The sequence below is a fragment of the Denticeps clupeoides genome, chromosome 5, assembly GCF_900700375.1.
Source record: "Denticeps clupeoides chromosome 5, fDenClu1.1, whole genome shotgun sequence".
In the NCBI taxonomy this organism is placed as follows: domain Eukaryota; kingdom Metazoa; phylum Chordata; class Actinopteri; order Clupeiformes; family Denticipitidae; genus Denticeps; species Denticeps clupeoides.
In genome coordinates this window covers 1969466-1984968 of record NC_041711.1, presented here as the reverse complement: position 1 = coordinate 1984968, position 15503 = coordinate 1969466, and the positions used below count along the sequence as shown (strand labels likewise).

General features: G+C 51.3%; 1 protein-coding gene across 2 annotated transcripts; it reads left to right on the top strand.

Annotated features, from left to right (window-relative positions):
* Positions 1 to 363: 363 nt before the first annotated feature.
* On the top strand, positions 364 to 15467 carry virma (vir like m6A methyltransferase associated). Of its 2 annotated transcripts, none has more exons than XM_028980060.1 (25): positions 364 to 517; positions 2608 to 2720; positions 3004 to 3090; positions 4202 to 4250; positions 4873 to 5038; positions 5368 to 5496; positions 5655 to 5900; positions 6501 to 6785; positions 6871 to 7744; positions 8416 to 8934; positions 9022 to 9176; positions 9271 to 9353; positions 9436 to 9529; positions 9791 to 10335; positions 10405 to 10640; positions 11644 to 11884; positions 11977 to 12194; positions 12810 to 12942; positions 13306 to 13422; positions 13502 to 13656; positions 13830 to 13926; positions 14014 to 14180; positions 14286 to 14632; positions 14712 to 14858; positions 14963 to 15467. In XM_028980060.1, the coding sequence occupies exons 1-25, from the start codon at positions 455 to 457 to the stop codon at positions 15142 to 15144; spliced, it is 5448 nt and encodes a 1815-aa protein (XP_028835893.1). In that variant the 5' UTR covers positions 364 to 454; the 3' UTR covers positions 15145 to 15467. The 2 variants fall into 2 exon arrangements, with proteins under 2 accessions (XP_028835893.1, XP_028835892.1); XM_028980059.1 differs by having other exon boundaries at positions 13830 to 13932.
* Positions 15468 to 15503: the final 36 nt, after the last annotated feature.

The following is a 15503-nucleotide window of genomic DNA, read 5'->3' as shown; positions in this document are numbered from 1 at the left end:
CTGACCCGGTTCCGCCCGGTTCCGAGCACAGCGATCCCGGGACCCTACACTCTCCCCCGGCGACATGGTCCCCCCGTCCCCGTCTTTACTCCGTTCAAAAAAGACAGAAAGCTCCTAAAATACAAGAGCCGACGCCTCTGGCCGGTCAGGTTTAACAGGACTGAGAACCGGGTCTAAAGCCGCCTCATCACGAGTCAAACGCTCCAACTTTTATAATTATGGTTCCAGCTCAGCCACGCAGCGCTAATACAGATGTTCATTACTGTTAATTACTTTCTAACGTTACAATCACAGCGCTCCAACGGGGACAGTTCCAGTGTTTTAAACCAACTTTCACTTTAACAGGACGGTGTAAATAAATTATTCACACTTCGTTCAGGTCGTATCTTCCAAAACCACCCGGTCCGGAAGTGACGCAGGGACCGGAAGTAACTCCCCGAAGACGAATGGGAAGATGGCGGGGGAGAGCGCGATGGAGCTGCTGTTTTTGGACACTTTTAAGCACCAGAGCGCAGAGGTAGGGCCGTCCGAGCGCAGAAGCGTGGGGCGTCTGCCCGGGACGTGGCGCCGCCTCCCCTCGGTTCCCTCGCCGGGCTGCATTACGGAGCCCGGCGGCGACGTTTTCGCGCTTTGGCCGCTGTTTACCTCTGCGGCGCCGCTAATCGCCTTTATGAATCGCGACGGGCCGACCACGCCGCGGTTTTACTCGGACTGAGCGTCCGTGCAGCGCACAGCGGTCACCGGAACCGACTGCACTCTTTGGTGGAGGTAACGGTCCCGGGTCGGGTCCGTTGCCGCAGGTCTGGTTCTTCAGCCCGGAGCCCTTTTGGGTGTTTGTTGGCTCTCTACTCACAGGCGGGATAAAAACAGACAGCAGCAGGGCTCAAGTGTCGCTTCTGAGCCCGAAATCGGCACTCTCGTCACTGTTCGGCTTGCTAGTGTTGAAATTGAGTTCTTTGGCGGTTGCAGAGTAACGGAAGTGTGTCTGTGAAGATTCTCAGTCATTTCAAAGTGGAGTCGTGGCAACTGGACTTTCTTTCTCTAACGTCGAGACGTTTCATTCTGCATCCACAGAACTTTGTCAATCTGATTGACAAAGCGACACTTAAGCCCTGCTGCTGTCTTTGTTTTTATCCCGCCTGTGAGTAGAGAACCATCAAATAATCCAAAGTGCTCCAGGCTGAAGGAACCGGACCTGCCAATCAGATTGACGAAGTTCTGTGGATGCAGGATGAAACATAGCAAGTCCAGTTGCTATGACTCAAATTTCAGACTATCAATAGTGGCAGGGACAGTCCCCCTGGAGACACTCAGGGACACGATGGTAGGACGTGGGGTTTGAACCTGCTCTTCTGCCACCCCAGCATGCAAGGACGTGCTGCAACAAGGGTTTCTGCAGCTAAGGGTGGTAGTAGCCTCACTTATAAACCAGGAGTCACCGGTTACTGCCCCACTTACTCCCACTTACTGCCATCGTGTCCCTGAGCAAGACAGGGGGACTGTCCCTGTCACTACTGACTGTCCGGCGCTCTGGATAACAACATTATTTATTTCTTATAGAGCCCATAATGACATACAGTATGTCTCAATGGGCTTTGACAGGCCCTACAGTTGACACCCCCCACACTTGACCCTTCTGCACACAAGGAAAAACTCCACACAAAAAAACTCTGGGAGAGAGAAAAAAGAAAGGAAGAAACGTTGGGAAGGAGTGATACAGAGAGGGACCCCCTTCCAGGGTAGAGTGAGCCTGCAAACGGTGACAGTGCAGGGCTGGTGATTATTTGTCCAATAAGAGAAAAAGTTCTACAGTTGTAGGGTTGGAGAAGTCCAGAGTGTAGTCCAGTGTCATGGTGTACATTACGTGTCCATTATGATGTTTTTGGTTCATTTGAAGATCCCTGAAGCTGTAGTTGTTATTAGTTGTTAGTTGATAAGGGCGTCTGGTAAATGTAAAATGTGTGTGTTGTCATTGTGAAGCACAGCACACGGTGAAACGTGTCCTCTGTATTTAAGTCACTCTTGGTAAGCAGTGGGCAGCCATGACAGGCGCCCGGGGAGCAGTGTGTGGGGACGGGACCTCGGTGTCACCACTGGCCGGTGTCACCACTGGTCACCACTGGCCACAAATTAGTGATGAGCACTGCAGCAGTAAATGCTCTTGCAGACGGCATTGTAAATCACTTTCTGTAAACGGGCCATTGCTACAGAACACTGCTTGGCTTTTTCAGTGCTGTACTGTATTTATTAAAATCACCTCTTTAGATCTGAAGTATTAGTTGTCGCTTCTAACTACAGTACAGCGTTTTTGTTAAATGAATCAGTTGGACTTATTTTTATAGTGTTTGAAATTGTGAAGCACAGCACACGGTGACACTGTGAACTACTAGTTACTGTCCCTGTAACTACTGATTGTAATGCACTATGGATAAGAGCGTCTGATAAATGCTGTAAATGATCAAAGGGACCGCAGTGGCACTTTGCCGCAACCTTTTGATTATGGGTGCACTTCCTTTCCCACCAGGCAACCGCTTTTATCATTTTTAATAATAATGTCATCTGTGTTTTTTGTTTTCTTTCAAATATTTATTTCTTTATTTTTAATAGTTGACTAATGTGGACGTGGTCAAGTTCCCCTGTGGGGTCCTGGTGAATGAAGTTCGCGTGATTCCTCCTGGAATCAAAGCTCACAGCAGCCTGCCAGACAGCAGGGCGTTTGGGTGAGTCTCTCCCTCTCTCTCTCACACTCAGCATCAGTTCTTCGCACCACACCCTCAATTCTTCTGCCTTCTTTCTGCTAGTCATTTTTCTGTCCTATTGTGTGTGTGTGGCAGTGAACACACACACACACACACACACACTCACACTCTTGTTTCTTTACTCTTTACATGAGCTCATTCACCAGGATATATACCTTTTCATGCTGACGCCCCAATCTTCACACATTTCTTTTCTTAACCCTGTGCTCTGGTGATTTGTGATGTCATTTCCTGTGGATTTCAGCGAGACGGCCCCGCACGCGTTCCAGTTAGACCTGTTCTACAACAACCTGTCCAAACCCAACACACCTGTCTTCCACCGACTGGGAAGGTATACTCCGTCACACACACACACGCACACACACTCACTGCACACACATGCTCTAAACCAGGGGTCTCAAACCAGGGGCCCACAAGTTTTATTTTTTTTATTCAGTGAATTCAGTGAGTTTTTGATTGTTTTGATTGCTGAAAAGAGGGTAAAATTCTGTTTTTATTTCCCTCTTCGGACAGTAACTAAAACGATGCCTTATCAAGTTTGTGTGTAGTATGTATTTTGCTTTCCCATTAGTTGAATGGGCTGAGTTGTTTGAAAGTTAATGGCAATGTGATCTGCAAGTTTTTCCAAGCAACACCGATGTTCCTTTGAAACTGGACCTCTGATAGGGACGCTCAGCTACAGCTCCCGTCCGCCGTCCCTTTCAGAGCCTGGTGCCAACCCGCCTCAACAGCACATCAGCGTTGGCTAGGACGTACCACTGAATCCATCAATGCATTCCACTAAATAACATCTTTTGCATAATAAATACATAATGGCATCTCACTGTCCCGGCGGGTAGTGAACGGTCCGGTAGCAGTCACCCTTTGTTCGCTCGCCATCCCGGTACTTTCTTCCATAAGTAAATGTCACGATGTTCAGGGAATAATAAAAAACATGAACGTCAAGCTGAAAAAAAGCTGTTCATTATCCCCCGTGCAGTTGTTGCAGGAAGTTAAAAGCGGAAATGATGCAAAGAAGCAAGTCAGTGGTGGCCTAGCGGTTAAGGAATCAGAAGGTTTACCGGTTTGAATCCCGATCTGCCAAGGTGCCACTGAGCAAAGCACTGTCCCCACACACTGCTCCCCGGGTGCCTGTCATGGCTGCCCACTGCTCACCAAGGAGAGGACACATTTTGTTGTGTCACCGTGAGCTGTGTATCACAATCAGAAGAACCGATCACATTCATCAATATTTCGTATCATATTAAGGACAGTAATGACATTTGAGAAGATTGGATTTTTTTTAATGAAGCTGACTCCTGATGCGGCCCAACCTCACCCAAACCCCAGCGAATTTGAGTTTGAATCTTATATAAGCCCAATCGTACTTGTATGTACTTTGTGGTGTAGATTTAAAGATGGATTGTGTTTAACACATTATGTATTTCATGTGTGTTTTTCAGTCTGGAGTATGACGAGAACAAATCAATTGTCTTCAGACCTAGTGGGAAGGTAAGGTTGTTGTTCATCTCACTGTAATCTCTTCTGTAATTTAGCCTTTAAAATACAGGGGGCGCTGGTGTGTCTTGTGAGTCAGAATTCAGCTTCTGCCCAGTAGGTGTTAGAAACGCACTGTGTTTAATGTTCTGTGTGTGTGTGTGTGTGTGTGTGTGTGTACACTGAGGGGTACGAGACCAGAACTCATGGTCTTCACAGGAACAAAAGCAAGTTCTTAACTTTCCTGAGGTTTAGGATTATGATTTATGAGTTATGTTAACTATTATTCTCTAGGTTCGCAATGAGAAACTACATGTGCACTGGTTTGTGTGTGTGTGTGTGTGTGTGTGTGTGCGCGCGCACTGGTGCTGAAGTACTTTCTGTTCCGCCCTTAGGGTTAGAGCAGCTCCACCCAGGCTTCTTGTAACAAGTCTCACCCTGACACACACACACACACACACACACAGCATTGTAATGCTTAAGATTCCTTGTGTGTGCTCAGTTGTGTGTCCTTGTGGAAATATTTCATGCAAAAATAAGGCTTGAAGTGACAGACATGCGCTGTTAACTAAAACGTGTTTAGTCAACACTGGTGTCACCGCCGTGTGTGTGTGTGTGTGTGTGTGTGCGTGCGCAGGTGAACACTGACGGCCTGGTCCTGCGTGGTTGGTACACGTGTCTAACGATCGCGGTTTACGGGACTGCCGAATCCCCTCGCTCACACGAGCGCGACAGCCACTCTCCTCCACCGCCCCCTCCACCGCCACCTCAGCAGCCCACACAGAAGAGAGGGAGCAAGCATGGTGAGGACACACACCCTACGCCACCGTGCAAACCGCACACACGCCATACAGAACAAATGTACTCATCTGTAAATCTAGGCCCGAGCCCGACCAACCGGTTCTGCATGTTGGAAAAGATTTTTTATGAAATATAAAAAAACCATTTGAATGAAATGTTAGTTTGTTTTGCAAGTCTTCAGGTGAAGCGTTTTAATTATCGCAGGGCTTTTAAAAAGCTGGACTTTTCGCGCCTGATTACAGCTCTGATCTAGTCTATGGGTTGTATAGATATATGTGTGTGTGTGTGTGTGTGTGTGTGTGTGTGTGTGTGTGTGTGTGTGTATACACAGAGTGGGAGAATGAAGACCAGTTTAATGGCAGCCCTCCCAGGCCACAGCCCCGCGGGCCACGAACCCCACCTGGGCCTCCACCACCTGATGATGATGATGACGATGATGAAGATGCACTGACCGTTCCAGGTGAGTGTGTGTGAAATCGTACGACTGGGTCACATCGATAACGTATCAGTAATAACGTTTATACAACCATAGTGAATATTTCAAATGCACTTTTCTATATCATTCAGTCCGTATACGTCAGTCATACGACAGTTGTTACTGTGTGTGTGTGTGTATAGGCCCTGTGAAAGAGGAGAGTATGGACGGGGAGGAGTTTCTGGAAGCAGTGTCTCCAGAGCGGGGTTCCGTCCCAGCAGACGAGGCGTTTTCCGAGCCAGAGGCCGAGGAAGAGGAAGGAGCGGAACAGGAGGAAGCGGAGGACGACGGCACCGAGGAAGGCACCGAGGGGGAGGAGGAGGAAGAAGAGGAGGATTTGGATGGAGAGGGGGAGGAAGAGGATGATGAGATGGAGGAGGAAGGAGAAGGTAATTACTACACCAACATGCACGCAGATGCAAATCGCTGGTAGTTTCCTGCCAATATTGATGCGTTGATACCCACCGCAGTCAGAATCTCGGCCAAGTTCTCGGTTTAGACCCTGAGAAGCAGTAAGGCTAGTCACCATACTGAAATGTCAATCTCTCTCTCTCGCTCTCTCTCCCTTTACATATATATAATATATATTACACACACGTATACTAGATAAAGAAATAAATGTTTTTGTGGCAAACTTAAAAGAAGCCCTGCCGCATACGTGAAAAATATTTGCGCGTTGTACAATTACATAGAGAAGTGGAGACGCAGCAGTTCTTTTAGTTAACACACTTAAACAATGTTGCTTGACGGTGCCAATTAAGATATTCACGTAATATTAAAATGACGTGCACTCCGCGGAGTGATGTATACCCTGCAGAGGGGCTGCCAATTGTAATGCCTGTTGAAAATTGTTGTGGCCTGACGACGATTTTTTGCAGATGCAAAACTCACATTTGAGCATCGATACCAAACCTACATTTTAGAAGCAGTTGCTTTTGATGAAGGTCAGAAAATGCAGGTCACCTTTACACTGTGGTATGTGTGTGCAGGTGATGATGGCTATGAGCAGATCTCCAGTGACGAGGAAGATCTGGAGAGTGGTGCCTTCAAGCTGCCGTCCTTTGACCTTGAATATACCCCTGAAGACCTGGCTTCGGTCCCAAGCGTCCAGTATGACCCCTATGAACGAGAGCTCCGCCCACTCCAGCACTTCACTCCACCGCAGGTCACTCCGTTTGAGGCAGAGCTTGTTCGCCTGAAGAGGGAGTGCCTGGATGACCCCGCCTCTGTGTGGGCGGAGTCTGCCGCAAAACTTATGGAGCTGCTGGAGTCTGGTACGTAGATGTCACATGACTGTTGTCAGATAATCTGTGTATTTTTTGCATGTTGCTCAGTGTGTGTGTGTGTGTGTGTACGCAGGCGGCAGTGACGAGTCTGGACCTCGCTGGGTAATCGCTCTGGAGGAGGTGCCAGCCCTTCTGGTCAAAGGCCTCAGCTTCCTGTTTGTGAAGGATCCTCACGAAGCCCAGGGCCATCTTGAGCGTCTGATTGGCTGGGCATGTCGTTCGTTGAGCTTAAGCTCCGCCCTGGCACAACCCATTGCCCTCAACGTACGGCAACTGAAGGCGGGTGCCAAGCTAACCTCCTCATTGGCCGACTGTGGCCCCACAGCAGTTGGTGCCCTGCTGGAGAAGGGCATTGTGGGTATTCTGATGGAGCTGCTGTTTGCGGAACACATCTCCTCATCATTAAAACTCAATGCGCTCCGTGCACTCAATTCTGTTGCTGAGCAACCACAGGGCATGCAGGCCTTGCTTGGAACCAGGGGGGCTGGAGTGGTGGGTGGGGCTAATGGTTGCCATGGTAACGAGGAAGACTCAGAGATGCCCAGTGGGTACCAGCATCTCCTTGATCTCTTCCTGCTGGACCAGACGGTGCGAGTGGCCACGGCGGGCAGCGCCATCCTGCAGAAGGGCCACTTCTACGAGCTGCTGGCGGACCTGAGGGCCTGCGCCAACGCCTGGGCCGACAGGACGCCCGCGCCACCCGACGGGGACCGGGAGGGCGAGGAGAGGGGGGAGGGCGAGCGGGAGGAGCGCGAGGGCGGCGGCGAAGAGGACGGCTGCGTGTCCGAGGCGGAGATGGAGCGTGTCCAGGCGCTGCTGGAGGAACTACACCACCTGCTGGCGGCAGCCCCTCACTGCATGCTGCAACCGCCCGGAAAGGCCTTCCCCACCAGCGCCCGAATCACCGGGCCAGCGGAGAGCAGCGACCCCTACTCCGCCCTCTACAGGTCTGTGGTGCTCTTCCTCGTCTTTGTCTGTTCGATGGTTTTACTAGGGATCCTGTACACCTGAAATAGTCTCAATCTGACTCAAGTTGCTTCCTAACAAAAACGGGACCAAACGCCATCAATCACAGGATTTGAGACCAGTGAATTATGGGTAAATTTCAGCGTGGTGGTTCCTTTTATACAGTCAACATGCTGCAAAGTGTATCGCGGCCAGAGAGTTGCGAGGAGGTGCGCCCAACTACCCACAATGCACTTCATTAGCAAACTATGAAATATCGCCGGGGGCAACAGCCAACCCGCGTAAACGTAACTTTCATTATGAAAATGTCCCTCCGTAGTTCCTGTGGTGACGCACCTCCGTGAATTTAGAGATGGGCGTGGCTTTCAGCATGGTCCTGAGTTGAACTAGCTCACATGTGGTGGCAGTGGTGGCCTAGCGGTTAAGGTTGCCGGATCAGAAGGTTGCCGGTTCGAAACCCGATCCGCCAAGGTGCCACTGAGCAAAGCACCGTCCCCACACACTGCTCCCCGGGCGCCTGTCATGGCTGCCCACTGCTCACTCAGGGTGATGGCTTAAATGCAGAGGACAAATTTCACTGTGTGCATCGTGTGCTGTGCTGTTGTGTATCACGTGTGACAATCATTTCCCTTTATGTCGCCTCCCATGACAGGTACATGCACACGTGCCACTTCCTGCCGTCTCTGGCGGTGGTGATGTCATATCCGTCGGCGGGCGGGCACGTGGGGCTGGTTCAGGCTGTACGCGAGATCCTGCGCTTCATGTCACAGACGCAGCAGGGCCTCCTCTTCCTGCTGAGCCATCACCAGGCCACCAACCTGCTCCTCAGGGTGCTGGCGCCGCTCCCCGCCCTCACGCACTCGCTCATGGAGCCGGAGGCCGAGGAGGCGGGGACTGCGGGAGAAGGCTGTCCGCTGGAGGAGAACTTCTGGGCGTGGCTCGTGCAGGTGCTTCACGCGCTGCACGGCGTGGCGGACCTGATGGGGGCGGGACCGGACGTGGACGCGGAGGCGTCGGGGGAGGGGCCCGTGGTCCTGTCGACGCTGCACAGCCTGTACCTCATCAGCTTCAGCTCGAGCGGACGCGACGCGCTCACACACACGCTCTGTCTGGACAACAACGTCACCTGCCTCACCAACATCCTGCAGCAGCACGGCAAGGAGGGGCCGGGGTAGGGACACGCCCCCTCAAAACATCCACGTCACACGCTCGCTCGCTCTCTTTTCGACTGACTCTCTGCCCGTGTGTGTGTGTGTAGAGACAACAAGGCCCGCAAGTCTGTGGCGTACAACTACGCCTGCATGCTGCTGCTGTTGGTGGTGCAGAACTCCGCCGACGTCCGGATGTTGGAGAGCCACGCCCACACGCTGTTGAGCGTCTGCGTAGCCGACGACAACAACACAAAACTGCAGGGTACACGCGCGCATTCGCACACGTGTTTACACTGGTACACACACACAGCTGATGAACCGTGGAAGGTGACCAGTGTGTGTGTGGTTGCTTCTAGAGCTCAGCAAGTGGTTGGAGCCGCTGGAGAAGCTGCGTTTCGATATCAGCGCCATCCCGACGCTCGTCGATTACATCAAACAGGTGAGTGTAACACACACACACACACACACACACGTGTGCATGCGCGCGGTGACCGCCACTGACATCCTGCGTTTCCAACCAGAATCTGGAGAGCCTGATGACGCCAGAAGGGGCGGGGCTAGTGACCGCGCTGCGGGTTTTGTGCCACATCACCTGTCCCCCTCCTCCTGCTCCAGGTACACACGCTTTACATTTACAGCATTTACCAGACGCCCTTATCCAGAGCGACTTAAAGTCAGTAGTTACAGGGACAGTCCCCCCCTGGAGACACTCAGGATTACGTGTCCTGCTCAGGGACACGATGGTAGTAAGTGGGATTTGAACCCGGGTCTTCTGGTCCATAGGCGAGTGTGTTACCCGCTAGGCTACCACCACCCTACTAACACTTCACAGCACCTTCATTCCCTGCCTGATTTCCGTAGCGTGCGTGTTTGCAGGCCAGCAGAAGGATCTGAAGTGGACCGTGTCGGTGATGAGCTTGTTCTCGGCCGATGGCCTGGACACGTTCGTGCGCGTTCTCCAGAAGCTCTGCTCCCTCCTCCTGCTGCCGTGGCGACTGCACGGGCCGGTGGGCCCGCGGGCGCAGCGGGTGGTGATGCTGTCGGTGGCCTCCTGCGCCCTCAGGCTGATCAAGGTGATGCTGACGGAGCTGCTGCGCGGCGGGGCGCACGACTGCAAGGACTCGCGCGTCCCCAGCGTCTGCGTCACCACGCACATGATCCTCTGCTCCGCCCCCGCCAGCGGCCGGCTGGACGCCGACGAGCTGCGCGTGCAAGGAGACGTGATCGACATCCTGCTGACGCTGACGCAGGCGGTGAGCGAGCGGGAGGCGGGGTCTGAGGAGACGCTGGCGGGGAACAGCTGGTCGCTCATGCTGAAGGAAGTGATGTCGTCGCTCCTGGCAGCGCCTGAAAACCTCTTCAGCGGCCTGAGCCTCCTGTCCGAGCTGCTGCCCCTCCCACTGCCGCTGCAGACCACGCAGGTACGTACTTACACGCCGGGCGTATTCACGCGCCGGGCGCCTGAACGAGCTTCTCCCTCCCTCCCGCAGCCGCTGTCCCCGCAGGACGTCAGCGTGTCCCTCAACACCCGGAAGCTGTGGAGCATGCACGTCCACGCCCAGGCCGGCGTGCTGTGCGAGGTGCTGCGCAGCGTGTGCGTGAGCAGCTGCCCGCCCCTGCAGGCGGCGCTGCGCAGGGTCTGTGTGCAGCTGTGCGACCTCGCCGCGCCCACGGCGAGCCTCGTCATCAGGACGCTGCTGGAGCAGTTACAGGAGGAGCTTCAGCCGTGAGAGACACACACACACACACACACGCACTCAAACCAACATAAACACGCATGTAGACACTGCCGTAAAATGCTCAAGTCAGAATTGTCCATGAATATTTTTATTATTTTTTTATCAGTAATGCAATTCTATTAACCCAGTCAATATAAAAATAAATAAAGTGAAGTGATTGTCACATGTGATACACAGCAGCACAGCACACGACGCACACAGTGAAATTTGTCCTCTGCATTTAACCATCACCCTGAGTGAGCAGTGGGCAGCCATGACAGGCGCCCGGGGAGCAGTGTGTGGGGACGGTGCTTTGCTCAGTGGCACCTCAGTGGTACCTTGGCGGATCGGGAATCGAACCGGCAACCTTCTGATTACGGGGCCGCTTCCTTAACCGCTAGGCCACCATATAGTACAAGAACCCAGTAGAACAGATACAAGCATTTTCTTTCAGTCAAACCCATTTCATAATTAAAACAAGGTCGTCTTACTATTATATTATTATTAAACTCGAGAACATTCGACATCCATTCCAGACTCGGAGGACACACGTTCTGTTTTCTCTTCCACCTCGTTGTAAAGAACTTTGTCATTTTCTCCCAGCCATCTGATAATCCACTTACTCTGAAATCGACATTATTCTGTGAATCGGGATTGAGGAAGTGATGTCATCTTTGTGACTGGATGGGAGACACAGGAAACAGAAATACTGTGTAATAATAATAATAATATCTCGTCTTGGTTTTAGTCAAATTTTTGTTGTGAACGGCATTTAGTTTTTTTTTTTTTTTTTTTTGACAACACTATTACTGGATATATTTTGTTATAGACCTGCACATGACCAGCATTTACGTTGCGTCTCATCTGTCACATAAAAAATATATAGTTTAGATATTGACCACATTTTGACCAATTTTGGCAGATATTGACCACACAACTACACACTAAAATGCACACACACACACACAATGCAGACAGGTAAGATAAGTTGATGTTCTGGCCGTTCTTCAGGGAGCGTGTGTGTGGGCGGTTGCCACGGCTGCTGGCGTTGATCGACTCGCTCGCGTCGCAGCGCAGCTGCAAGGCGGCCATACTGTCCGTTCTGGGCGGAGCTCCGCGTGACGGACGCGGCGAGCCGTTTGACATCCTGCCCTCATTGCTCTCCTTGCTCCTCCCACCTGCCGACGCCAGCCTGTCACTGCAGCAGAGTGCTGAGTTGACAGCATCCATCCTACAGTCACTCTGTGACCAGGTAAAATGCTGTGTGTGTGTGTGTGTGTGTGTGTGTGGGGGTCATCATGACATCTAGTCCAGATTAATAATGTGTTTAAATCCGCGTTGCAGGACATCTCTCTGGTCGTGAGTGGCTCTGGAGAGGTGTGTGCTTCGGAGGCGGAGCAGCTGGCCAACGCGTTACCGCCTTGTGAGATGCTGGTGTCTGTGTGTGACGGACTGCTGGAGGCGTTGGGACACACACCGAGCACACACACCCTGCAGCTGGCCTGTCTGCGTACGCTCATGATCTTGACTGAACATGATTACGGCCTGTTTCACCTAAAGAGGTGAGTTTTTAATTCCAGTGTGTGCAGATTTACATTTACCGCATTTACCAGACACCCTTATCCAGAGCGACTTACAATCAGTAGTTACAGGGACAGTCCCCCTCTGGAGACACTCAGGGTTAAGTGTCTTGCTCAGGGACACGATGGTAGTAAGTGGGGTTAGAACCTGGGTCTTCTGGTTCATAGGCGAGTGTGCTACCTGCTAGGCTACTACCACCCAGATGTCAGTGTTTTATTAACCTGATAAGAACTATTGATGCTACAAATGACACCCTTAATAAACTGAGAATATCTCAGCAACGTCTGATTATACAACATTATAAAATAAGACATCTGCGATTGCTGCAAACGTGTAGGAATGAGGGGATATGTTACTGAGCAAATGAATGTGGAACACAAGAAGAAAGGGAGAAATCTAATGTCACTTCTACAGTGATCTGAAATTGGCTTCAAATTAGTGGACAATCTATTTGGAATCCAACCTGTCCTTTTAGGCCCATTTGGGCTCCATATGAGATTTCTTAGTCTTGTGGGTTTTAAAGTGGAGCTGAGCTGCCCCTGATTTTGGGGTCCTGAGCTTTGAGGTGAAAATAACTAAGCGTGTGTGTGTTTCAGCGCTCTGAAGAAACACGGTGGCTGCATTGTCTCTTTGCTGAAGCACGAGGTCACCGCCTTCTCTAAAGACTCGTCTGAACTCCTGTCTGCTCTCATCGACTTTCTCACACAGATGCTTAACACTGACTCCATGGTGAGAGAGTGTGTGTAAGATGATCTTTAGTGATTCTTTTATAAACTCTTCTCACAATTATTAACATCGTTTACCAGACACCCTTATCCAGAGTGACTTACAATCAGTAGTTACAGGGACAGTCCCCCCCTTGGAAACACTCAGGGTAAAGTGTCTTGCTCAGGGACATGATGGTAGTAAGTGGGGTTTGAACCTGGGTCTTCTGGTTCAAACTACTACCACCCCAAAAAATTGAATTCCTCATTACCTATTCCTGAAATGAAGATTTTCCCAACAAGACATGACCGTAGATCGTCAGTGCTTTTATTAAACAATTCTGATTCTGGCGAACCTGTTATATAACATGGTGTGTGTGTGTCTCAGGACGAAGAGATGGATGCACGTTCTGTGGCGCTCAGCGTGTGTGAAATGAAGCAGCTGCTGCAGTGGAAAGAGGAATCAGACGAGCATCCCCTACTGGAGCTGGAGAAGCAACTAGCGGTAAAAACACACACACACACACATACACATACATTCTGATGGACCTGTGGCTGTGGACGAATGCTGCTTGTGCTGATAGGAGCTGAAGGATGACGATTCGGTGGAAGCCATGGTGGAGGACGTTGTCAGTCTCCGTCAGATTCTGGAGAATTCCGCCGGTGCCGTGGTCGGCGACTCTGAGACGGAGCTGACGCTGCCGCCGCCCGATTCGTTGCAGACACAGTACAATAACAGGTGTGGTGCTTCTCTTCACATATACGATGTGTGGTGAATGGGACGGTCCCCCTCTCGGGGACACGGTGGGCTTTTGTGGTGACCGGTGGGTGTGTTAGCCACTAGGCTGCTGCCACCTGCTGTGCCTCTGGTCTTCGGTGTCATCTTTTACTCCTTCCCTCTGTGTGTTTTAGGACGGTGTTTGTTCTCTCTGACGTGGTTGACGACCAGCTCAAGGCTCTCTGCTTCTCACCGTTTCACTCCGAGGAGCTGGAGACTGATCTGGACATGGTCCGGGTGAATTTCAATAAAAAATTTGGATGAATTGGATTTATTTACATTACGTTTAATTGTGTGTGTGTGTATGCGTTCCTGTAGGTTAAAGTGGATCTGTTAGCCCTAGCGCAGCAGTGCGTTCCTGACGTGGATTTGAAGGCGGAGTTGGAACGCTCATTCCTCTCAGAGCCCACCTCTCCCGGCCACCGACAACCAATCAAAGGCTTCAGACTGGGCAAGCACAAGCACGAGACATTCATCACCTCCAGGTACACACACACACACACACACACACACACACACATTTACATGATTTCATCTGTAAGGGCATTTCTAAAATAGAGGTTTGTGTTTGACTATGTTCGCACACGCAGCGGAAAGTCTGAGTATGTGGAGCCAGCGAAACGTGCTCACATTATGCCGGCCCCTCGGGGGCGGGGCCGCGGCATATTCTCTCAGCCGGGCGGGCGACCACATGACATCTTTCGGCAGCGCAAACAGAACACCAGCCGACCTCCCAGCATGCATGTGGATGACTTCTTGGCTGCGGAGTTTAAGGAGGTGTGTCCTCCGCCTGGACTAGTCGCAGCCAAAAGGATACCTAAGGGTGGGGCCAAACCACCAACCAGAGGACTGTTTGCTGGAAGCAGCAGGGGGCGGGGCTTTCCAAGCCACACACGTTTCTTCACTCCTGCTACACCGAAGAGCATCCTGCTTGCAGGTAGACAAGAAGAAAGTATATACACTCTATGCATTAATCACACGCACGTAAACGCTAAACGCCATGTGTCTGTGTTCAGGGAATTACCCACGTCGAGAGGGTGGGCGGGGCTCCAGTTGGAGTGCGCAGGTAACAGCGGTCACTCACCGAGGAACCTACAGTGATGCGCGAGGAGGTCAAAGCAACTTCGCCAGGGGACCAATCACAGCTCGGCAGCCGCCGACAGGTACGTCAGCTGCCGTGAGTGTTGATTGGATGTGATTTGTAACCTGTGACTGACTGGGCGTTTTTCTCCCTCTCTTCGGTTCATTCTGGGTCGTCGCCACTCAGCTGCCTACCGATTGACTCCCAGAGACCGCGCCCCCAGAGGGCGGGGCACTGGTCTGTCGTGGCTGAGTGGTGGAGGGGCTGGCGTCAGCGGAAGTGGAGTGAGTGGAGGAAGTGGGCGTGGCTCCCAGGGGAAGTTCAGCAGTGGAGGGCGTGGCCGACACGTTCGCTCCTTCACCCGCTGACCAATGAACTGCTGCCTCTTCATGGGGGACGATTTAAAGACTCCTTGTCTCCATAGAAACCACCGCACTAACAGTGCTGTGATACTTTTTTATTATGTTTTTTTTTTTTATGTGATTAAAATTCCGAATGTTGACTCTGGTGTGTGGACTATCACCCCCTTCTGTTAAAACATGAAGAAATGTTCGTATTTGTGAAATGGCTGAGTGATCAGCTGTGTTGCTAAGCAACATCTTTCCTCCGTCAGCAGTCTGGTGGGATATACCGGTCGTTTTACGTTGTGTTGCAAATTCAGATTAATAATAAAAAAAGATCTGTGAATAAATGTTGTCCCGTAGTGCCTCAGCCAATCACAGTGTGA

Coding starts and splice junctions, on each gene's coding strand:
- virma (XM_028980059.1), top strand. CDS start 455: ATGGCGGGGGAGAGCGCGATGGAGCTGCTGTTTTTGGACACTTTTAAG. Junction 518..2,607: donor TTAAGCACCAGAGCGCAGAG/GTAGGGCCGTCC, acceptor TATTTTTAATAG/TTGACTAATGTGGACGTGGT. Junction 14,181..14,285: donor GAGACATTCATCACCTCCAG/GTACACACACAC, acceptor TCGCACACGCAG/CGGAAAGTCTGAGTATGTGG.